This window comes from Macaca mulatta, chromosome 19 (genome assembly GCF_049350105.2).
Source record: "Macaca mulatta isolate MMU2019108-1 chromosome 19, T2T-MMU8v2.0, whole genome shotgun sequence".
NCBI lineage: Eukaryota > Metazoa > Chordata > Mammalia > Primates > Cercopithecidae > Macaca > Macaca mulatta.
Window position 1 is genome coordinate 66,222,550 of NC_133424.1, and position 24,410 is coordinate 66,246,959.

The 24,410-nt window shown below is 50.7% G+C and overlaps 2 protein-coding genes across 41 annotated transcripts in view; both read left to right on the plus strand.

The window, feature by feature from the left end:
- NDUFA3 (NADH:ubiquinone oxidoreductase subunit A3) overlaps window positions 1–24,410 on the plus strand; it is a 427,160-nt gene that overhangs the window by 314,216 nt on the left and 88,534 nt on the right. The window contains exon 1 of one of the 37 annotated variants that reach the window (XM_077981775.1): window positions 764–767. The exons of 35 other annotated variants lie outside the window; for them this stretch is intronic. The gene's annotated coding sequence lies outside the window, so the exon portion shown is untranslated. Of the gene's footprint in view, window positions 1–763; window positions 768–4,343; window positions 4,349–24,410 lie in introns of those variants that run through there. One more of the 37 variants, XM_077981767.1, reaches the window with a different exon arrangement.
- On the plus strand, window positions 731–22,278 carry CACNG6 (calcium voltage-gated channel auxiliary subunit gamma 6). Of its 4 annotated transcripts, XM_015124842.3 has the most exons (4): window positions 731–2,374; window positions 7,373–7,447; window positions 10,209–10,346; window positions 21,569–22,278. In XM_015124842.3, exons 1-4 carry the CDS (start codon window positions 2,041–2,043, stop codon window positions 21,805–21,807), a joined length of 786 nt encoding a protein of 261 aa, XP_014980328.2. In that variant the 5' UTR covers window positions 731–2,040; the 3' UTR covers window positions 21,808–22,278. The 4 variants fall into 4 exon arrangements, 3 of the variants coding, with proteins under 3 accessions (XP_014980328.2, XP_077837857.1, XP_077837858.1); XM_077981731.1 differs by lacking the exon at window positions 10,209–10,346 and having other exon boundaries at window positions 773–2,374; XR_013410240.1 differs by lacking the exons at window positions 7,373–7,447; window positions 10,209–10,346; window positions 21,569–22,278 and adding an exon at window positions 20,322–20,528 and having other exon boundaries at window positions 783–2,927.

Consider the following 24,410-nt stretch of genomic DNA (forward strand, 5'->3'; position numbering starts at 1 on the left):
CCTCCCTCAGACCCAGGAGTCCAGGCCCCAGCCCCTCCTCCCTCAGACTCAGGAATCCAGGCCCCCAGACCCTCCTCCCTCTGACCCAGGAGTCCAGGCCCCCAGACCCTCCTCCCTCAGACTCAGGAATCCAGGCCCCCAGACCCTCCTCCCTCAGACCCAGGAGTCCAGGCCCCAGACCCTCCTCCCTCAGACTCAGGAGTCCAGACCCCCAGCCCCTCCTCCCTCAGACCCAGGAGTCCAGGCCCCAGACCCTCCTCCCTCAGACTCAGGAATCCAGGCCCCCAGCCCCTCCTCCCTCAGACCCAGGAGCCCAGGACCCAGGAGACCAGGTTCCTCTCCTCTCAGATCCAGGATTCTGGGTACTCAGGCCCCCTTCCTCTGCCACTCAGAAGTTAGAGTACCGAGGCTTCTTCTCCCTCAGAGACCCAAGACTCCTGGCCTCAGTCCCTCCTCCCTGAAACCCGGGGTCCTGCCTCCACCTCTCCTCCCCGTAACCCCAGTCAGGCCTGCTGCCCCGTCCGTCTCCTGCTGCCCGGGAGATTGGGGAGCTGGGACTCAGCGCCGCTCTTGCCCCTTAGTGAAATGAAAGTCCCATCAGGTTCGTCCCCTTCCTCCCCGGGCGGCTTCCCTCCCCCCTTCCTCGTCCCCTTAAAATACCCGGGATCCCTATGGCAACAGGCGCCGGGCGACAGGTGCGGGTGTTATTTACGGGTCAAGCCCGAAATAGCCCTGAGGGTGGAGGGTAGAGGGTGCAGAGTGGGGGGTGGGCGGGTGGGGACGAGGCTGGGCGCGGGCGGAGGCCAGGCCGGTGGCGGTGGCGGGCACAGCCGGACGCTTCGGAGGCAGCGCGGAGCTGGGGTCGGCGCGGGGCCGAGGCAGGAGAGCGACAGGGGCCCCTGCTCGGGAGTCGGGGGTGGGAGCCCCGAGGGGGAGCCCTAGCCTGGAGCTGAGCCTGGCGCGGACCCGACCGGGAAGGCCGTGGGAGCCCGGGGGAGGGAGGCGGACTGATCCCGAACGGGCGCAGCGTCTCTTTCGGGTCACGGTTGGCCTTTGGACCCTGCGGGGACACAGTCCTGGTTTTCTGAGCCGCGGTGCGGACCACAGCCCCTTAGTGTGAGCCCCAGGGGGGACCCCGGGTCCCCTTCGCCCCAGTCCTCTTGGAGGCCCAGCAGCCTCCGTCTCTGGACTCCACTCTGTCTTCCAGCCACCGGCCCCTTTCCCAGGCTCGGTAGAGACCTCTAATCTTTTCTGAATGGCAGGGGACACCCCCATCCCCTTTTCCTGAATTCCAGCGGGGCCCAGTCCTCCTCTGAGCTCCAGCCGGGGCTCTGCTCTTCTCCTTCTGTGGATGCCGGGGTCCCACCGCCTCTCTGAGACCAGGAGGGAATTCCGACCTCCCCTTAGGAGCTTCCCGGGACCCCAGGTCTTCCTTTTCCGAATCCCAGAGGGTCCCCAAGTCCTCTCTTCTCAAACTCTGAGCCCAGGGGTACCCCGGCCACATCTCCTCCAAACACACAGAGGACTCCAGGTCCCTTCCTGAGTACCCCAAACTCTTAGCCCTACTGGGGTGCTCCGATCTCTCAGGAAAACCGGTTTCCCTTTTGTCAGCCCCCCAGCGGGGACGCCAAAGCAGCGCCTCGGAGCTGCAGGGAGCTTCAGCGGACACCAGTTCTCATTCCTCTGGAGTTCTTGGGGGGGACCTCCTCCTGGGAACCCAGATTCTATCTCTAAGCCTCGGGGTGGGGGCCTTGCTTTTCCTCTGGGCCCCATCCTCTTTGCCAAGTTCTTGAGGGCAACCTAGACCCTCCTCTGAACCCCAGAGGCTTCCCCAGCCCCGGGGATCTTTTTTTCTCTTCTGAACCCCAGAAGCAATCTCAACTTTCCCATTTGAGGTTCCAGAGAGGACCCCCTCTTTCATACCCAGGGGAAACTGAGTCCCTCACCCCCTTCGAGACCCCAGGCCGCTCCTCGCTTCCGCCCCTCGAGGCCCCTCCTCGGCTCTGCCTCCTCCCTCTTCTCCACCCCACCGGCCATAAGATGATGATGTGGTCCAACTTCTTCCTGCAAGAGGAGAACCGGCGGCGGGGGGCCGCGGGCCGGCGGCGGGCGCACGGGCGGTGCAGGTCGGGGCTGACGCCTGAGCGCGAGGGGAAGGTGAAGCTGGCGCTGCTGCTGGCCGCCATGGGCGCCACGCTGGCGGTGCTGTCAGTGGGCACCGAGTTCTGGGTGGAGCTCAACACCTACAAGGCCAACGGCAGCGCCGTGTGCGAAGCGGCCCACCTGGGGCTGTGGAAGGTGTGCACCAAGCGGCTGTGGCAGGCGGACGTGCCCACGGACAGGGACACCTGCGGCCCCGCGGAGCTGCCCGGAGGTGAGCAGCCGCCGCCCCGAGCCCAGGGCTTGCGTCCCGTGGACAGGGAGGGAGAGGGGCCCGTGTCCGTGGAGAAAACCCGCCCCAGGGACGAAAGCCTGAGCCCGGAGGAGAGAGCTTGTATCCCTGTGAGCGCCAGTGCCCACATCGTCCTCTGCTCCCGGAAACTGCTGAGAGAGATCCCCCAGACATGGCCTAGGTCCCTCACTGGCCTACCCCCAGAGAACCTGTGCCTTAGAGCTTGCTTTCCTGCTACAGACTGTACCCCAAGACCAGAATGTACCTCCAAAGAGTCTATGCCCCCAGGCCATCCTGTACCCCCAGACCAGGCTGTGACCTGAGACCCCCCAGATGAGACTGTACCCCTATTCTACGCCTCTAAAGAGAGCCTGTGTCCCCACCTACAGCCTGTGCCCCAAGACCATCCTGTACCCCGACTATCCTATACCCCCAGATCAGCCTGGGTCTCCAGCTACAGTTTCCACCCCCAGACTAACATGCACCCCTAGACCAGTCTATACCCCGAGACCAGCCTGCATCCTTACACCAGCCTGTGCCCTCAGATCAGCCTGCACCTCCACACCAGGCTATGGTCCCAGATCATTCTATGACCCCCAAAGCCCCTGACCCCGCACAGCCAATGTTCTTAGGCATTGCTGGGTCCCCCCAGACCAGCCTATAGGTCCAGAGAGAGCCTGTGTCCCTAGAAAAACCTTGCCTGTGTCCCCAGACCCAGCCTGTGATTCCAGACACAGCTGGTGTCCTCAGACAGCCTGTGCCCACCCCAGCCTGCACCCTCTGCAAATGCCTGCGCCCTGGAGACAGCCTGTGCCCACTCTGCATTGCCCACAGACAGCCTGTGCCCATGGAGAGACAGCCTGGGTTTCTGGTGTCAGCTTCCTCTTCCCAGCCTGGAGACAGCTTGCGCTCCCATCCTATGAGCCCTGGGGAGACAGACGCCCACCCCAAAGCAGGATCTATGCCTGTTCCCCACCTACTGCTTCCACCAAACCAAGCTCTCACCAGACACCTCCCAACACCCAAGGGCAGACCTTGTTCCTTCCCGGCAATGTTCTTCACTTCCTGTCCTCTCGCCTCCAAATGCCCAGACTGTACATTTCAGTGTTTCTCATTTTCTCCGAGAGACACTCCCATACTCCCTCTTTTCCCAAAGCATGGCTGTTTTATCCCTGGACATGGCAGGGAGCTGCCCCATACCTTCCTGACACGACAGGCCACGGCTTGTACTTATACCAGGGGGACATTCTATATCCCTGGGGAACTGGATGAAATCTTGTTCTACCTCCACTGACCCGTGGAAAATACCTGGCGCTCCTCAGAGTCTGTTTGGGCTGTCATATATTTGATCACCCATATGAGATCTCCAACACTCTTCAGTCTCCAAAGAAGGTGCTGTCATCCCAGTGCCCCTCAAAGAATATGGCCTATTTTTCTGCGCGCCATTTGAGAGTTCCCTTGTCCCTTACTTCTCCAGATGTGATACCTTATATGTGTAGAGTGCAAAATAGGATGTCCCAAGTCCTCGATAGGACATGGGGATGCCTGTCTGAGCTACCCACGTGGTGTCCAGATGGGCTACCCTTAATCATTTTATTTCTGCAGATGGGCTATCCCTGGCCCCTGGGGGTCTCATAAAGGATGATCCCAAACTTTTGCAAAATGGGAGGCCCCAGTAATAAGAATATTAGATGCTGATGTAATGCCTGGTTCTGATCTCAGTGTTTTATGTACATTAACTCATTAAGCATCATAGCTAGCCTATGAGTCGTTATTAGCACTTCTATTCTAGGGAAGAGAAAAATGAGGAGCCAGAAATCTCGGTGGCTCGGTCTATGCACCCAGGCTAGTCAGATGGAATTTGAAGCTCGGCTGCCTCTCTTCTCAACAACTGCATTATATCACATCTCACTAGTCCAGCAAGAGATCCCAGAGGTCATGGGGCAATGGAGGGGGTGACCCATCCCTTCTCACCACACTGTCTGGGGTTCCTCACATCCCTCGCCGTCCCCTCCATTGATCAGAAAGGACGTCAGTCTTCTAACAGGGCCATTAACATCATCTCATAAACCCAACCCCTCAGAGGACATCTCACAATCTTCATTATCTCAGAGAAATATCTCACACTCACCACTGCCCATCAAAAGCCATCCCCAGCTCTGCTGGCTGCAAGTACAGAATGTGGGGGCGACCCTCCCCTGTGCTTTTCCAGATGGTATATGTCATAGTTTGGGGTAGTCAAGAGTCGGGATGTTCTAAACTATTTGTAGCCAAAAGAGGATGCCAGGCACCCTACATTGTCCCAGAAGGGCCATCGCACTTCCCTTGTGGATGAAGACCACCGTGTTCCCTGCAATGACTGCTTCAAAGAGCGCCTGCACCCTTTGCTCAGTGACGTGAAGCATCCTTTACCTTTTTTTTTTTTTTTTTTTTTTTTGAGATGGAGTTTTGCTCTTGTTGCCCCGGCTGGAGTGCAATGGCACAATCTTGGCTCACTGCAACCTCTGCCTCCCAGGTTCAAGCAATTCTCCTGCCTCCGTCTGCCAAGTAGCTGAGATTACAGGCATGCACCACAACATCTGGCTAATTTTTGTATTTTTAGTAGAGACGGGGTTTCACCGTGTTGACCAGGCTGGTCTTGAACTCCTGACCTCAGGTGATCCGCCTGCCTCAGCCTCCCAAAGTGCTGGGATTACAGGCGTGAGCCACCACGCCCAGCCCGGCATCCTTTACCTCGTGTTGCTACATAAGAACTCACACATCCCACTCCTCCTAGCCGGACATCTCACCCCTTCTCCTCCCCTCAGGGTACTTGGGGAGCTCCCACACCACCTCACCTGATGCAGGAATTGATTTCTTGTCCCTTCATATCCTTGTTCAAATTGAAAAGTTCATTTTTTCACATTCACAGACTGCCTGGTCCCTCTTCTATGGCCTTTACTCCTGTTATTCTCGACCTCTCTTCTCCCTTTCTGTGCCTCAGTTTCCCCATCTGTAGAATAAGAGAGTAGGTCAGACTAGGTGAATTCTGAGGGAATTTCTAGGTCTAAAATGCACTTTAGAAAGTGCTCCCCTCCCTTCCTTTCTTCATTTCTCCTTTCTTCTCTCCCTTTCTTCCTTTTTCTGTCTTTTTTAACTTAAAATTTCTCTCTTTTCTTTTTGGAGATACAGTCTTGCTCTGTCACCCACGCTGGATTGCAGTGGTGCCATCTCGGCTCACTACAACCTCCGCCTCCCAGGTTCAAGTGATTCTTCTGCCTCAATCTCCTGAGTAGCTGGGATTACAGGTGCACGCCACCACGCCCGGCTAATTTTTGTACTGTTAGTAGAGATGGGGTTTCACCATGTTGACCAGGCTGGTCTCGAACTCCTGACCTCAAGAGATCTGCCTGTCTTGGCCTCCCAATGCGTTGGTATTGCAGGCATGAACCATCGCGCCCGGCCCTGTGCTTTGTTTTATATTATTTTTTTCCTCATTGTTTTCCAGCTCATCTCTTTAATGTGTGTGATATACACTCATAGATATGTATTTTGATTTGGGAAATATATAGTATTAGCTTATATGTGTGTTTTCCATAAATGAGATCATGCTATTGATTTTGTCTGATCTTTGGGATTTTTTTTTTTTTTTTAGATGGGATCTCACTCTATCACCCAGACTGGAGTGCAGTGGTACAGTCTTGGCTCACTGCAACCTCTGCCTCCCAGGCTGAAGAGATCCTCCTACCTCAGCCTCCCGAGTAGCTGGGATTACAGGTGTGTGCTGCCACACCGAGCCAATTTTTTTTATTTTTGGTACTGATGGGGTTTCACCGTGTTGGCCAGGCTGGTCTTGAACTCCTGAGCTCAAGTGATTCTCCTGCCTTGGCCTCCCAAAGTCCAGGGATTACAGGTGTGAGCCACCTCGCCTGGCCTCAATTTTTGCATTTTTAAATTAAATTATTAGTATTAATTATTATTGTTGTTTTGGTCAACACTGTTTCTCAAATCTCCCCAATTTGCTTTAGGTTGTTCTAGTTCGTGGCTATGTGTACTGGAGAGATTTTCACAAGGAACATTTACTTGTCTGTTCCCCTATTCGATGGTCACCTGGCTTGATTCTGACTCCATGTTACTTATAAACAGTGCTGCTGTAAACATCTGCATATATGTTCCTGTCTGTCTGGTTTTTTTTTTCCTCGAGGTATATCCTGCAATGAGATTGTTGAGCCACAGGCTATGAACATTCTTCATTTCATAAAGTACCTCAGAGTGCCTTCCCAAAAGACTAGGAGTACCCATTTATACACGGTGTTTCCTCTTATCTTTTCAAATGCTTGATACGACCCTTTTAATGTTGGCCAATCTAATTGACGGAAAGTGGTGGCTCCCTGCTGATTCCAGCTGCCTCGCTCTGATCCCTGGTGAAGTGAGGCATCTCTTCACGGACTTGTGAGTTACCCAGGCTTCCTCTTCGGTGAATTACTATTCATACCCTCGGACCATTGGTCAATTGGGTTCTCTCTCTCTTCTTGCTAATCCGTGGGAGCCCTTTGTGTGTTCTAGGTAGGAATCCTTCCTGAAACAGGAATCCTTTCTGAGTCTGTTAGCCTTCTGCTACTTGTATCTCGGTATCCTTTGTTGAATTAAGTAATTATTCATATGTAATCCCACTTGACCCTCAACAAACCCATACGAAGGGGCCAGGAAAGAGATTATTATCTCGTTTTAAAGAGGAAGAACTAGAGGCCCAGAGAGGCTAATGGCGCCCTCGGGGACACAGGTCTGGGGCTCAGAGCCCTGGGTAGGAGTCCCAGCTCCTGGATGGCACTGTGGTCGCAGGTGGCTTGCACACCTCTGGGCGTCATTTTTCTCCTCTGTGTATCAGGGATGCTGACGTCCAAGTTTTAGGCTCCTGTGGGCTGTGTGAAGTGTCCAGCCCTGAGTTTACACAAAGGACCTCACATCCTCATGTCTTTTTTCTCTCTCCTGCTTCCACAGAAGCAAACTGCACCTATTTTAAATTCTTCACCACGGGGGAGAATGCACGCATCTTTCAGAGAACCACAAAGAAAGGTGAGAACTTTTCATCCCCTGGTGGGTGACAGGTGGGGGAAATGCTGAGCATGCTGGAGGAGGTCTAGATAGAATTATCCCCTCCTCTGCTTTACCCTAGGGCGGGCCTTGTATCTATAATCTGTGGCTGTCTCCTGGGGAGTGCTGGCGGGAGAGTTAATGATGGGGACATGGTGCTCTAAAGAATCTAGAGAACTCTTTTTTTTTTTTTTTTTTGTGAGATGATGTCTTGCTCTGTTGCCCAGGCTGGAGTGCAGTGGCACAATCTTGGCTCACTGCAACCTCTGCCTCCCGGGTTCAAGTGATTCTCCTACCTCAGCCTCCCAAGTAGCTGGGACTACAGGTGCACGCCACCACGCCAGGCTAATTTTTGTATTTTTTTTTTTTTTTTTTTGAGACGGAGTTTCGCTCTGTCGCCCAGGCTGGAGTGCAGTGGCGCGATCTCAGCTCACTGCAAGCTCCGCCTCCCGGGTTCCCGCCATTCTCCTGCCTCAGCCTCCCGAGTAGCTGGGACTACAGGCGCCGCCACCACGCCCGGCTAGTTTTTTGTATTTTTAGTAGAGACGGGGTTTCACCGTGTTAGCCAGGATGGTCTCGATCTCCTGACCTCGTGATCCGCCCGTCTCGGCCTCCCAAAGTGCTGGGATTATAGGCGTGAGCCACCGCGCCCGGCCTTATTTTTGTATTTTTAGTAGAGACAGGGTTTCACCATGTTGACCAGGCTGGTCTTGAACTCCTGACTTCAGGTAATCCCTCTCCTCAGCCTCCCAAAGTGCTGGGATTACAGGTGTGAGCCACCGCACCCGGCCATGCCTAGAGCTCTTACCCCATCTCTGGCTATGCCACATGCTGTGTCACCCTGGGCAAGTCACAGTCCCTCTCTGTGGGTAGCACTTGGACGTCTCACAAACGTGCATGCATCACGTGCTAACCACAGTGCTGGGCACTCCATCCGTAAGATCTCCAGTCCTCGCAGTAGCCCTGGAGGGCAGGGGGCTTTATCCTCCATCCTCCGGAAGTCCAGGAATGGCTACAATTATGTTTCCCAGGAAGTGGTAGAGGCGGAATCAGGATTCAGACCCAAATAATTCTGACTCTCAGGGAGCATGCTACTAAAGAATCTTCTGAGGAAAGGTGCGGTGGCTCATGCTGGTAATCCCAGCACTGTGGAGGCGGGCAGATCACTGATGGTCAGGAGTTCGAGACCAGCCCGGCCAACATGGTGAAACCCTGTCTCTACTAAAAATACAAAAATTAGGTCGGGCACAGTGCCTCATGCCTGTAATCCCAGCACTTTGGGAGGCCGAGGCAGGCAGATCACGAGGTCAGGAGATCGAGACCATCCTGGCTAACACGGTGAAACCTCTGCTCTACTAAAAATACAAAAAATTAGCTGGGCATAGTGGCAGGCGCCTATAGTCCCAGCTACTCAGGAGGCTGAGGCAGGAGAATGGTGTGAACCCGGGAGGTGGAGCTTGCAGTGAGCCGAGATCGCACCACTGCACTCCAGCCTGGGTGACAGAGCAAGACTCCGTCTCAAAAAAAAAAAAAAAAAAAAAATTACCTGGGCATGGTGGCAGGCGCCTATAATCCCAGCTACATGGGAGGCTGAGGCAGGAGAATCGCTTGAATGTGGGGAAGCAGAGGTCGCAGTGAGCTGAGATTGTGCCACTGCACTCCAGCCTGGGCCACAGAGCAAGACTCATCTCAAAAAGAAAAAAAAAAAAAAAGAATCTTCTGACAAGACGGAAATGATGGAAATACTCTGTTTCTGTGCTGACCCATATGGTGGCCATGGCCCCATGTGACTCCAGCATGCTTGGAATGTTGCTGGTGTGACGCAGAACTGAGTTTCTAATTGTGTTTAATTTAAATTGATTTAGCATGGAGGCCACATCTGGCTAGCAGTGAATATACTGGACAGTGTTGCTCTAAACACTGCGCCCTTTCTTTTTATTCATTTGTATTTGTATTTGTATTTATTTATTTCTTTATTTTAGTTTAGTTTAGTTTAGTTTTGAGATGGAGTCTCGGTCTTTCACCCAGGCTGGAATGCAGTGGCGTGATCTCAGCTCACTGCAACCTCCACCTCCTAGGTTCAAGCAATTCTCCTGCCTCAGCCTCGCTAGTAGCTAGGATTACAGGTGCGCACCACCACACCGGGCTAATTTTTCTATTTTTTAGTAGAGACAGGTTTCACCATGTTGGCCAGGCTGGTCTTGAACTCTCCTGACCTCAAGAGATTCACCCACCTTCGCCTCCCAAAGTGCTGGGATTATAGGTGTGAGCCACTGCACCTGGTCCACAGGAGGAAATTTAGGCTGAGAAGGGTTCAGCCTAAATTCCCACTGGAATCTGGAAAATTCTAGCAGAATCTTCCATGTAGGAAGTAGTTAGGGAGATTTCCATCCTGGATCATTCCACTGTAGCATGCTGCCTTTGCTATCGTCTCCCACACACCCGACTACCTCAGCTTCCTCACCTATAAACCTATAAATCAGTAATAATTGGTAATTCTCAACTCTTTCGAATCCTGGCCCTCTCCTCCCCTTGCTTGGTGACTTGAGAGAACTAACTGACTCTTTCTGAGTCTTAATTCCTTCAACAGTGTAAGTAAAATGTTGGGCTGGATGACATTCTACTTGAAAATTCTTCTCTTGTCCTGAATCTTACATCTTCCTGGTTCTGGGTTCCTACAGGTGAATCCTCTTCATTCCCTACATCCCATGTTCTCTGCTTCTTTCCTCTCTCCTCCCGGCAGAGGTGAATCTGGCAGCTGCGGTGATAGCAGTGCTGGGCCTGGTAGTCATGGCCTTGGGGTGCCTCTGTATCATCATGGTGCTCACTAAAGGTGCAGAGTTCCTGCTCCGAGTTGGAGCCGTCTGCTTTGGCCTCTCAGGTGAGGGTTCAGAGCCTGGACGCTGAGGACATTGCATGCTGGGAGGATCTCCAGGCACTGTTGCATGCTGGGAGATGGGCTCTCTATGCACTGTTGCATGCTGGGAGGTGGGATCTCTAAGCCCTGTTGCACGCCTGGAGTTGAGGGGAAGCCCAAGGGCTATAGTAGGTTCAAAGATGGGAGAACCCCAACAGCCGGGCTAAGGATTGGAGGGTGTCCAAACATTGTTTTAGATTTGGACCTAGGATCTCCAAGAATTGTTGCATGCTGGGAGATGGGATTTCCAATCACTGTTGCATGCTAGGAGTTGGAGAAAGCTCAAGGACTATAGAAGTCTCAAAAATTGGAGAGTTCTAAGCCCTTTTGTTAGCTGGGAATTGGAAGCTATCCAAATACTTTTTAAGGTTTGGACATGGCGTCCCTAAACACTGTTTCATGCTGAGATGTTTTGAGCATTATAGCCTGTTGAGAGGTCAGGGAACCCCAGGGGCTGTAGTAGGCTCAAAGGTGGAAGAGTTCCAAGCCCTATTGTTGACTCAGAATTTGATGGTCTCTAAATGCTCTTTTAGATTTGAGATGTGAGGTCTGCAAGGACTGTTGCATTCTTGGAGCTGAAGGTCTAAATAAAATGCTGCATCTTATGAAATGTAGCCCTCAGTAATGAACAACAATTCAGTTTATTGTACTTCCAGTTCAAATCCTTACAACAGCTCTATTAGGCAGGGCTTACTATCCCCCATTTTATTTATTTATTTATTTATTTTTGAGACAGAGTCTCCCTCTGTCGCCCAGGCTGGAATGCAATGGCATGATCTTGGCTCACTGCAACCTCCGCCTGCTGGGTTCAAGTGATTCTTCTGCCTCAGTTTCCCAAGTAGCTGGGATTACAAGCAGGCACCACCACACCTGGCTAATTTTTGTATTTTTCAGTAGAGACGGGGTTTCGCCATATCAGCCAGGCTGGTCTCGAACTCCTGACCTCAAGTGATCTGCCCATCTTGGCCTCCCAAAGTGCTGGGATTATAGGCATGAGCCACCACACCCAGCCTCCCCCATTTTATAGATGGGGAAATTGAGGCTCAGAGAAGTCGGATGAATTACTCATGGCCACACCATCAATGATGGCATGATGGCAGAGGTGGGATTTTAAACTTGGCTTGCTTTCTTTCTTTTTTGAGATGGTCTCACTTTGTCGCCCAGGCTGGAGTGTGGTGGCACGATTTCAGCTCACTGCAACCTCTGCCTCTAGGTTCCAGCCCAAGTTGTGCCCTGAATCACTGTGTGACCTTGGAAGGTTCATTTTATTTTCTGGGCCTTGGTTTTCTTATTGGATCAAATGTTGGCTTTGCTTTGCTTTTCTTTCTTTCTTTTCTTTCTTTTCTTTTCCTTTCTTTCTTTCTTTCTTTTCTTCCTTCCTTCCTTCCTTCTTTCCTTCTTTTCTTTCTTTTCTTTCCTTTCTTTCCTTTCTTTCCTTTCTTCCTTTCTTCCTTTCTCTCTCTCTCTCTCTCTCTCTCTCTCTCTCTCTCTCTCTCTCTCTCAGGCTGGAGTGCAGTGGTGCAATCTCAGCTCACTGCAACCTCCACTCCTCAGGTTCAAGCGATTCTCCTGCCTCAGCCTCCCAAGTAGCTAGGATTACAGGTGTGTGCCACCACACCTGGCTAATTTTTGTATTTTTAGTAGAGACGGGGTTTCACCATGTTGGTCAGGCTGGTCTTGAAGTCCTGACCTCAAGTGATCCACCCGCTTCAGCCTCCCAAAATGCTGGGATTACAGGTGTGAGCCACCGTGCCCAGCTAAGACTTTCATAAAATACTTTTATGTCAGCACCTTCCCGTGAACCCCCATGGGTAATGCAGGTGTGAGTTTAACCATAACACCAGCACCAAATTCCTACTGAGCTACGCATTCCATGAAAACAGGCATCATCTTGATCTTTTTCATCGTTCAGTCCTCAGGGAGTTAGAGGGGGCCTCTCTGGGGAGGTGACATTGACGATGTCAAAGTATGGACAGACAAGCTGGGAGAGTTTGCTGCATTGCAGATCTTGAAAGAAAGCCAGTGTGACAGAAGTGTGGACAGAGATAGGGAGACTGGTGCAAAAGGTGTCACTGCATTAATGTGAGATAAATGTCACTGGCCCTGTGACATTAACAGGGAATCAAGAAGATCTAGATTGGAGTCCCAACTTCTTAACAGCTGTGTAATTGGGGCAAACCTTTTTCTATCTCTGAGCTTAAATCTCCTTATAGCCACGAACTCACTCATCCAGGTATCTGTTGATATTGTGTCCATCCTATCCATCCATCCATTTATCCTTCCATTGATGGATCAGTTTCCTCCTTGTCTCCCCTTCCTTCCTTTCTCTCTCTTTCCCTCTCTCTCTCTCTCCTTTTTTTTTTTTTTTTTGTTTTGTTTTGTTTTGTTTTGTTTTGTTTTTGAGACCGGGTCTCGCTCTCTCATCCAGGCTGGGGTGCAGTGGCACGATCTCATCTCACTGCAACCTCAGCTTCCAGGGCTCAGGTGATTGTCTTCCTACCTTTCAGCCTCCTGAGTAGCTGGAAATACAGGCGCACGCCGCCATGCCCGGCTAATTTTTGTATTTTTTTTTTTTTTTTGTAGAGATAGGGTTTCGCTATGTTGCCCAGGCTCGTCTCCAACTCCTGAGCTCAAGTGATCTGCCCACCTCGGCCTCCCAAAAGTGCTGGGATTATAGGTGTGAGCCACCATACCTGGCCCCTCTCTCTTTTCTTTCTTTTCTACCCACTTTCCCTTCCTGTCTCCCTTCAGTCATCTATTTCTCCATTTTTTTTTTTTTTTTTTTTTTTTTAGACAGAGTCTTGCTCTGTCGCCCAGGCTGGGGTGCAGTGGCCGGATCTCAGCTCACTGCAAGCTCTGCCTCCCGGGTTTAGACCATTCTCCTGCCTCAGCCTCCCGAGTAGCTGGGACTACAGGCGCCCGCCACCTCGCCCGGCTAGTTTTTTGTATTTTTTTAGTAGAGACGGGGTTTCACCGTGTTAGCCAGGATGGTCTCGATCTCCTGACCTCGTGATCCGCCCGTCTCGGCCTCCCAAAGTGCTGGGATTACAGGCTTGAGCCACCGCGCCCGGCCAATATTTCTCCATTTTTTTTTTCATTTGTCCATTCATTTAACAAGTATTTCTTTAATATCCAGTGAGTCCTAGATGCTGTGCTAGGAGCTGCTGAGGATGCAACGATGAATAAGATAAAGATGATGTTTGGGCCGGGCGTGGTGGATCACTCCTGTAATCCCAGCACTCTGGGAGGCTGAGGCGGGCGTATCACGAGGTCAGGAGATCGAGACTATCCTGGCTAACACAGTGAAACTCTGTCTCTACTAAAAATACAGAAAAAATTAGCCGGGCATGGTGGTGAGTGCCTGTAGTCCCAGCTACCCGGGAGGCTGAGGCAGGAGAATGGCGGGAACCCGGGAGACGGAGCTTGCAGTGAGCCGAGATTGCACCACTGCACTCCAACCTGGGCGACAGAGTGAGACTCCGTCTCAAAAAACAAACAAAAAAAAACAAAACAAAAGATGATGTTTGTTCTCACAGAATTTGTAGCTTGGTAGGAATTCGGTGCTGGCGTTATTATTGAACTCACACCTGCATTACTCCTGGGGGTGCACAGGAAGCTGTTGATACAAAAGTGTTTTATGAAAGTCTTGGGCACAAAAGTGCTCTGCAGATTGTACCACCAACTGAAAGTGAAGGAGGATTTGATGTGGTAATTACTGTGGTTAGATTGGGTGTCAGGGACTGGGGTGGGTTGAGATTTTGAGGTCTCCCTAGATAAAGGGACATGTTCAGGTTGTCTTGTTTCTTTCCTTATATATGTATCAGCTGTTGTTCTATGTTTTAGAGGTATGACACAGAGAAGTCCGCTGCCCTCGTGGACTTACAGTGCAGTGGGAGAGACAAATGAGATAAAGAGACATTGCTCATATAAATCAATATATATTCATAACTACCAACTGTGATGAATGCTATAGATAAAAAGTACAGAGTATGAGAAAAGTATACGACAAGAGACCCACTGTAGATTTAGGTGGCAGTGGTTAGTGAAGGCGTCCCTTCGAAACATGTAATTCATACAGAGATGTGAAGAATAAGGACATCTAAGGCAGGCTCAGGGAGGGGGAAGCGGAAAATTACTCCAAGCAGTATAAAGGTCTTCAAGCCTGAACAAATCTGGTGCATTGAAAGTCCTGCTCCAAGCTGCGAGAGCGTGGGAGGAGCAGCTTGAGAGGAGGCTGGAGAAGCCGCAGGAGCCAGACCCGTGTACCTCTTTATTTAATGTATTTTTTTTATTTTTGAGACAGAGTTGTGCTCTGTTGCCCAGGCTGGAGTGCAGCAGTGTGATCTCGGCTCACTGCAACCTCAGTCTCCTGGGTTCCAGCGATTCTCTTGCCTCAGCCTCTGGAGTAGCTGGGATTACAGGCGTCCGCTGCCACACCCGGCTAATTTTTGTATTTTTCGTAGAGACAGGGTTTCCCCATGTTGGCCAGGCTGGTCTCGAACTCCTGACCTCAGGTGATCTGACCATCTCGGCCTCCCAAAGTGCTGGGATTACAGGCGTGAGCCACTGTGCCTGGCCATCCACCAGCAAATTCTATTGGCACTGCCTCCAAAACGTATTTTGAATGCAAACTCATACCTCCATTTCACCATGACACTAACCCAAGCCATGGCTATATTTCCCCGAGATAATTTCTATGGCCTCCTCACTGTTCTCTATGCTTCTCCTTTTAACCTCCTCAAGCCCATTCTCCACAGAGCAGCTAGAATGATACTTCTACTTTTTAAATTTTAATTTTTTTAAGACAGGGTCTGGCTCTGTAGCCCAGGCTGAAGTACAGTGGCACTATCTCAGCTCACTGCAGCCTCAACCTCCTGGGCTCAAGCAATTCTCCCACCTCAGCCTCCCGAGTAGCTGGGACCACAGGCACACACACCACGCTGGGTTAATTTTTAACATTATTTATGGAGACAAGGTTTCACTGTGTTGCCCAGACTGATCTTGAATTCCTGGGCTCAAGCAATCCTCTCCCTTCAGCATCCCGAAGTGTTGGGATGACAGGCGCAAGCCAAATGATAGTTTTTTCTTTCTTTCTTTTTTTTTTTTTTAGATGGAGTTTTGCTCTTGTTGCCCAGGCTGGAGTGCCACGGCACGATCTGGGCTCACCGCAACCTGACTCCCAGGTTCAAGCAATTCTCCTGCCTCAGCCTCCTGAGTAGCTGGGATTACAGGCACCCGCCACCATGCCTGGTTAGTTTTCTATTTCTAGTAGAAACGGGGTTTCTCCATGTTGGCCAGGCTGTTCTCGAACTCCTGATCTCAGGTGATCTGCCCACCTCGGCCTCCCAAAGTGTTGGGATTACAGGTGTGAGCCACCACGCCTGGCCCCCAAGTGATACTTTTATATCAGAAGTCAGATCATGGATCCTCCCCAGAATAAAAGCCACCTAAATTCCTACTACCAGAATAACATGGTGGCAAGGCCTCGTGTGGGCTGACTGCTGGCGCCCTGTGACTCCATCTCCTGCCGTCTGCTCTCCCTGCTCCAGCCACCCTGGCCTCTGCTGTTCCCTAGACGCTCTAAGCTCATTCCCCCCTCAGCGTGCTTTGCCTGGCTGCCTCCTCAGCCTGGAACATTCTTCCACCGGCGCTTCAAATGTCTCATTTCCTCATATTATTTAAGTCTCTGGTCAAATATCACCATCTCAGAGAGAACAGCACTGACCATCGTGTCTAAAGCGGACTCATTTGGTATCCAAGAAAATGTTAAAAAAAAATAATAATAATAATAAAAGAGCTGGGCGCGGTGGCTCACGCCTGTAATCCCAGCATTTTGGGAGGCTGAGGCAGGTGGATCACAAGGTCAGGAGTTTGAGACCAGCCTGGCCAACATGGTGAAACCCCGACTCTACTAACAATACAAAAATTAGCCGGGTGTGGTGGCGGGCGTCTGTGGTCCCAGCTACGCAGGAGTCTGAGGCAGGAGAATCGCTTGAACCCAGGAGGCGGAGGTTGCAGTGAGCCGGTTCTTGCCACTGCACTCCAGCCTGGGCAACACAGCGAGACTGTGTCTCAAAATAAATAAATAAATAAATAAATAAAAATAAATAATAATAAAAGATAAAGAGGGCGTGTAAGAGAAACTGGGTGTGGGGGCTCACGCCTGTAATCTCAGTACTTTGGAAGGCCAAGGTAGGTGATGTCTTGAGCCCAGGAGTTCGAGACCAGCCTGGGCAACATAGTGAAACCCCATCTCTACCAAAAATAAAAAATCTAGCTAGTCTCATAACCTGATCTCAAAAAAATAAATAGATAAAAATTTAAAAATAAAATAAACTGGCCAGGTGTAGTGGCTCACGCCTGTAATCCCAGCACTTTGGGAGGCCGAGGTGGGCAGATCACAAGGTCAGGAGTTTGAGGCCAGCCTGGCCAACATGGTAAAACCCCGTCTTTACTAAAATATAAAAAATTAGCTGGGCATGGTGGTGCGCGCCTGTAGTCCCAGCTGCTCGGGAGGCTGAGGCAGGGAAATTGCTTGAACCTAAGAGGCGGAGAGTGCAGTGAGCCAAGATCACGCCATGGCACTCCAGCCTGGGCGACAGAGTGAGACTCCATCATGAAATGCAATGCAATGCAATGAAATACCAGTCGCGGTAGCTCACTCCTGTAATCCCAGAACTTTGGGAGCCGAGGCTGACAGATCACTTAAGACCAGGAGTTCAAGACCAGCCTGACCAACATGGTAAAACCCTGTCTCTACTAAAAATACAAAAATTAGCTGGGCGTGGTGGCAGGTGCCTGTAATCCCGGCAACTCGGGAGGCTGAGTGGGGAGGATCATTTGAACCTGGGAGGTGGAGGTAGAAGTGAGCTGAGATCCCACCACTACACTCCACCCTGGGTGACAGAGCAAGACTGTAGTCTCATAAATAAATAAATAAATAAATAAATAAATAAATAAATAAATAAATGAAATAAGAAAGAAAGAAGACTCATGTCCAGCTGGGACTTTATCTGCCTTATTTTTCTTCACAGAATTGATCACTACCTGACATTCTCTATTTATTCATGCCCATATTCATTTGCCAGGGTCCCCATAAGAAAGTACCGCAGCCTGCGTGGCTGTGGTGCAACAGAGATTGATTTCCTCGCCGTTCTGGAGGCTGGAAGTCTGAGACCAAGGTGTCGGCAGGGACGGTTTTCTCCAAGGCTTCTCTTCTTGTCTTGTAAATGGCCAACTTATCCATGTATCTTCACATGGTCTTCCCTCTGTACCTGTCTGTGTCCACAGTTCCTTTTTTCTTTCTTTCTTTTTTTTTTTTTTTTTTTGTTGTTGAGTCAGAGTCTGGCTCTGTCACCCAGGTTGGAGTGCAGTGGTGTGATCTCCGATCACTGCAACCTCCCCCTCCCAGGTTCACGTGATTCTTCTGCTTCAGCCTCCCGAGTAGCTGGCATTACAGGTGCCCGTCACGACATCCAGCTAATTTTTGTATGTTTTAGTAGAGACGGGGTTTCTCTATGTTGGCCAGGCTGGTCTCAAACTCTTGACCTCAGGTGATCCACCCTCTCTGCCTCCCAGAGTGTTGGGATTACAGCCGTGACCCACTGCGCCTGGCCTTCTTTTTTTCTTTTTTTGTTGAGACAGGGTCTCACTATGTTGCCCAGGCTGATCTTGAATTCCTGGCCTCAAGAGATCCTACTGCCAGAAACTTTTTATCTCATAAGGACACCAGTCGCATTGGATTAGGGTTCCTTCTGAGGACTTTGCTTTAACTTAATTATCTGTTTTTTGTTTGTTTGTTTTGTTTTGTTTTTTGAGACAGAGTCTCACTCTGCTGCCCATGCTGGGGTGCAGTGGCTCGATCTCAGCTTGCTGCAGACTCTGCCTCCAGGATTCAAGCGATTCTCCTGCCTCAGCCTCCCGAGTAGCTGGGATCACAGGCGTGCACTACCACACCCGGCTAATTTTGTATTTTTAGTAGAGACGGGCTTTCTCCATGTTGGCCAAGCTGGTCTCAAACTCCTGAGATCCACTTGCCTTGGCCTCCCAAAGTGCTAAGATGACAGGCATGAGCCACTGCACTCGGCCTTAATTATGTCTTTAAGGACTCTATGTCCAAATACAGTCACATTCTGAGGTACTTGGGGTCAGGACCCCAAAACCTGAACTTTTTGTGGAGGACACAATTCAGCCCTCAACAATGCATTTAACTGATTATTGCCCATCTCTCCTTCTTGGATGAAACTCTAGAAGGTCAGGGACTTACAGTATCATTTATGTATTATATTTTATGTATTTTGTAATAAGAGCTCAATGAACATCTGTTCAATGAATCAAAGAATGCGTGAATCAAGTCTGCTGTGGTGGTTCACACCTGGAATCCCAACATTTTGGGAGGCTGAGGCGGGAGGATTGTTTGAGGCCGGGAGTTTGAGACCAGCCCGGGCAATGTAGAAAGATCCTGTCTCTACAAAATAAATGAAATAATTAGCTATGGTGGCTTGCAGCCGTAGTCCCAGCTACTCAGGAGGTTGAGGAGGGAGGAGGGCTTGGGCCTGGGAGGTCAAGTTTGCAGTGAGCTGTGATCGCGCCACTGCACTCCAGCCTGGGTGGCTGAGACCTTGTCACTAAAAAAGGAGGAAAAAAAAAAAAAAGGAATGAATTAGGAGAGGAATGAAGGGGAGTTCTTGTCTCAATGCTTTCCCACCTCCCGTTCTATAATGTTGGGCTGCATGGAGCAAAGAAGGGGCTTTTAAATCACAGCATCTGGGCCGCATTCTCCAGCCCCTAATCAAAATCACAGTGAATGGCCGGACGCGGGGGCTCAGGCTTATAATCCCAGCACTTTGGGAGGTCAGGAGTTCCAGACCAGCCTGGCCAACATGGTGAATGCCCATCTCTACTCAAAATACAAACATTAGCCGGGCGTGGTGGCACGAGCCTGTAGTCCCAGCTATTTGGGAGGCTGAGGCAGGAGAGTCTCTTGAACCCGGGAGACAGAGGCTGTAGTGAGCCGAGATTGCACCATTGCACTCCAGCCTGGATGACAGAGTGAGAGTCTTGTCTCAAAACAAACCAAAAACAGTAAACAAACAAACAGAAAATAAACCACCAGAGTGGGCTGGGGTACAGGGAGGAAGCAGGGTCAGGAACTGGGGTTGGGGCAGGACTCCAGGGTCTGGAGAGAAGGCGACTGGGATCCATGACTCATGCGTGACTCTCAGACGGTCCTGCATGACCAGGGCCCTGCCTGCCTCTGCAATCCCATTAACACCTCTCTCCCCAACCCCAACTCTCCTTGCTCCGACCACACTCAGCTTTTCTCTTTTCTCCAAACACTCTGTGCTGCGTCCTACACAGGGCCTTCGCGTCAACCCCTCCTTCTGCTCAAAACAGCTGTTATTTCGTTTTGAGCATGACTGACTTCTTTTCATGCTTCAGGTCCCAGCTCAAATGGCTTTTCTCGACATCATCCAAAGTCCCTGCTCCACCCCTGGGTGCCACTCTCTCTGTTTCTATTTCCTTCCTCTCATGCATCACCCTCTGAGATTATCTTGCCTCCTCATTTGTTTATTTTGGACATTGCAACCTGGAAGCCTGCAAGCCCTCGACGGCCAGGGGATGTGCTTTGTTTGCCAGGCAGTGTGTAAAGATTTCTCGGAGTTTATGTTTAAAGGTTGGAGGAATTCCCATAAAAATAATAATCATTTAAGCAGTTATAGGCCTGGTGCGGTGGTTCACCCCGGTAATCCCAGCACTATGGGAGGCCGAGGTGAGTGGATCACTTGATGTCAGGAGTTCTAGACCAGCCTGGCCAACATGGTGAAACCATGACTGCTAAAAATACAAAAATTGCCGGGCGCGGTGGCTCAGTCCTGTAATCCCAGCACTTTGGGAGGCCGAGGCAGGTGGATCACAAGGTCAGGAGTTCGAGACCAGCCTGATCAACATGGTGAAACCCCGTCTCTACTAAAAACACAAAAATTAGCCAAGCGTGGTGGCGTGTGCCTGTAATCCCAGCTACTCAGAACGCTGAGGCACGAGAATCGCTTGAACCGGGCAGGTAGAGGTTGCAGTGAGCCGAGATCACGTCACTGCACTCTAGCCTGGGCAACAGAGCAAGACTCCATCTCAAAAAAAAAAAAAAAAATTAGCCAGGCGTAGTGGAGGATGCCTGTAGTCCCAGGCACTCAGGAGGCTGAGGCATGAGAATCGCTTGAACATGGGAGGCGGAAGCTGCAGTGAGCTGAGATCATGCTGTTAAAGGGCTGCAGCTGGCTTCTGCCATCATTTCCACCCTACTTTCTGCCCTGTGTGCTTACACTTTCTCATGCCCCCTGCAGGCATTTGAGCTTTGCAAACTTTGGTTTATTTGCTTACTGTCTATCTCCAAGTAATACATAAGCTCCACAAGGGTAGGATCTTTCTCTATCATGTTCTTTCTTTTTCACTCTTTTTTTTAAAAAAAATCAGCCTGCAATCCCAGCTACTCAGATATTTATATGTGTATATATATAATACTCATATATTTATATGTGTGTATATATACACACACACACACTAGCCAGGCGTGGTGGCACACGTCTGTAATCCCAGCTACTTGGGAGACTGAGGCAGGAGAATCGGGAGGCAGAGTTTGCAATGAGCTGAGATTGCAACACTGCACTCCAGCCTGGGCAACAGAGCAAGACTCCGTCTCAAAAAAAAAAAAAATCTAATGAACCATATTCACCCTACAGTGCTGCGAACACCAGAATGCCTTTCTACCCGTCTAGCTGTGATTCTATATCCGCCTTTTAATCATTTTCCAGCATACAGTTCTGTGGCATCAATTCCGTTCACGTTGTTATGCAACTATCACCCCCATCCACCTTCAGAACGATTTTCATCTTCCCCGGCTGAAATTCTATACCCATTAAACAGCAACTGCCCTTTTTCCTCTTCCCTCCGGCCCTTGGCAACCACCCTTCTACTTTCTGTCTCTACGACTTTGTGTCTTTTTTTTTTTTCTTTATTTCCAGCTTCCCAATTGCGCCTGCTATATAGTAGGTGTTTAGTAAGTATTTGTTGAGTGCATGTGTGGGAAGGTGCCAGGGTGGGCGGGAGGGCTGGGAGAGGATGGCAGAGATGTTCAGACACAGCTGGGGTCCCAGGGGCCTGATGGCGTGCTGTCCTCTGTCCCGCAGGCCTGCTGCTCTTGGTGAGCCTGGAGGTGTTCCGGCATTCCGTGAGGGCCCTGCTGCAGGGAGTCAGCCCGGAGCCTCCCCCGGCCCCACGCCTCACCTACGAGTACTCCTGGTCCCTGGGCTGCGGCGTGGGGGCCGGCCTGATCCTGCTGTTGGGGGCCGGCTGCTTTCTGCTGCTCACACTGCCTTCCTGGCCCTGGGGGTCCCTCTGTCCCAAGCGAGGGCACCGGGCCACCTAGAGCCATGCCTGAGACTTCTCTAAGCAACCACCAAGCCCTTTGACCTTCTCCATTGTACCCCCAAGATCTTTTTGCTCCATCTCCTGAGGAAACTGTGTTCTCCCTGCTCGGGGGCCCATGTTTTTTTACACGCCTGCGTCCTGTCCCCTTACCCTTTCTCTGTAAATACGCTTCTCTCGGTGGCTGTATGTGGTTTGCTTGGGGTTGGGATGGGAAGAGGCTCTGCAAACGAGGGTCCCCAGGGAAGACTGGCGGGGACCTGATGGGGTAGCTGGGGTGTGGGGCGGGGGGATGAGGTCAGGGGTCTTGGATGGGAGTTGGGGGCCCCTTCATTTCCCAGGTGTGGATCAATTCACTTGCCCGGAGAGACTTTTTACAACTCATCTGCAGCTCAGGGTGGGGGTGGGGGGAGATAGGGAAGGGTCTGACCTGGCTGTGATCTGATTTGGGATTAAAGGTTTGGAAATTTAACAGCTTTGGTTTGGAGTCTATTTGTGACGTGATTGTGCATTAGGGGGTAAAGAAAAGAGACCCCGTATACCGTCCAGAAACGTGCCGCTCATAAGCCCAGAAGTCACGTGGAAATGAACCCATGTACAATGGTTCAGAGTGTGGAAAGCACAATATACTTTTTATTTTTATTTTTGAGATGGAGTCTTGCTGTGTCTCCCAGGTTGGAGTGTAGTGGCACAACCTTGGCTCACCGAAACTTCCGCCTCCTGGGTTCAAGTGATTCTCCTGCCTCAGCCTCCAAAGTAGCTGAGATTACAGGCACGAGCCACCATGCCCAACTAACTTTTGTATTTCTTTATTTTGAAGAGACGGAGTTTTACCATGTTAACCAGGCTGGTCTTGAACTCTTGATCTCAAGTGATCCACCCGCCTCAGCCTCCCAAAGTGCTGGGATTACAGGCGTGAGTCACCGTGCCCCACCCAGATTTCCCCTTTACACATGACTCCTATCATACTTGATTAGGATTTACCCCAGTGACCTCATTTTAACTTGATTACCTCTGTAAAGACCCGATCTCCAAATGAGGTCACATTCTGAGGTACTGGAGGTTGGGGCCAACATATATACACACACACATATATATGTGTGTGTGTGTGTGTGTGTGTGTATATATATATATTTTGTGTGTGTGGGGGGGAGAACATTCAACCTTTAACAATGCGTATATTTAAATTATGTTTTCTGGTCAGGTGTGGTAGCTCACGCCTGTAATCCCAGCACCTTGGGAAATGCCTGTTCTAATTTAGGTCCATGGGCACAGGCCCCAGGGTGGAGCCCTCACCAGAGACCCCGCCCTTTTCTACCCAGCAGTTCTCTGCCCCCCTCCCCTATCAAAATGCTTTTTCTGCATCTATTGAGACGATCATGTGATTTTATTTTTATTTGTTATTTTACAGTCTCAACTCTGTCGCCCAGGCTGGAGTGCAGCAGTACGATCTCAGCTCACTGCAACCTCCGCCTCCCGGGTTCAAGCAATTCTTGTGCCTCAGCCTCCCCAGTACCTGGGATTGATTACAGGTGTGCGCCACTAGACCCAGCTAATTGTTGTATTTTTAGTAGAGATGGGGTGTCACCATGTTGGCCAGGCTGGCCTTGAACGCCTGACCTCAAGTGATCCACCCACCTCGGCCTCCCAAAATGCTGGGGTTACAGGCGTGAGCCACTGCACCTGGCTGATTATGCGATTTTTGTTTCTAATTCTGCATTCCTCCATTCAACAAGTAGAAGTGTCCTGCAGTGCCTGGCCATCTGGGAGCCAGGCTGGTGTGAAACCCCAGCTCCCCGACTTACAGCTGGAGCAACAGCTTCACCTCTTTCTGTCTTGGTTTCTTCATTCCTAAAGACGGTGCATGAGCTCAACCCTGCACCTGCTCCCAGGAGTCACCATCGGGAGTAAATGCCATCATAAGCCCTGTAAAGCTCCCAGGAGACCGCCTGGCGTGTGGTCGCAGCTTGATCTGCCTTTGCTGTTATTTTTCATCAAGTGGCACTTAGAGAGTAAACAGGGACCCCTGGCGAGCTGACAGCCTGCTGCTGGAAGCAGATACTAATCATATCACTGAAGTAATGAGCGTGCAATTAGAAACCAAGGTAAGCGCCAGGAGACAAGATAGTCCGCAATTCTTTTTTGTTGTAGTTGTTTGACTTTGTTCCCAGCCAGGTCAGGGAAGCCTCAAGAGACGTCTGCCATGGGGGTGGTGGGGATGGTTGGTCTTGGGGGAATGGCTCTTTTTCCTTTCTTTCCTTCCTTTCTTTCCTTTCCTTTCTTTCCTTTCCTTTTCTTCCTTTCCTTCCTTTCTTCCTTTCTTTCTTTCTTTCTTCTTTCCTCCCTCCCTCCCTCCCTCTCTTTCTTTCTTTCTTTCTTGAGATGGAGTCTCACTTGGTCCCCCAGGCTGGAGTGCAATGGCACAATCACGGCTCACTGCAGCCTCGACTTCCCAGGTTCAAGCGTTTCTCGTGCCTCAGCCCCAAAAATACCTGGGACCACCGGCACACACAGCCACACCTGGCTAACTTTTTGTATTTTTTTGTAGAGATGGGGATCTCCCAGGTTGCCCAGGTTGGTCTTGAACTTCTGGTCTCAAGCAAT

What these genes read in the sequence shown, in the direction of transcription:
- CACNG6 (XM_015124842.3), top strand. Translation starts at nt 2,041, where the DNA reads ATGATGATGTGGTCCAACTTCTTCCTGCAAGAGGAGAACCGGCGGCGG. An exon ending in CCCCGCGGAGCTGCCCGGAG is followed by an intron (nt 2,375 to 7,372) that starts GTGAGCAGCCGC and finishes CTGCTTCCACAG; the next exon opens with AAGCAAACTGCACCTATTTT. An exon ending in TCAGAGAACCACAAAGAAAG is followed by an intron (nt 7,448 to 10,208) that starts GTGAGAACTTTT and finishes TCCTCCCGGCAG; the next exon opens with AGGTGAATCTGGCAGCTGCG.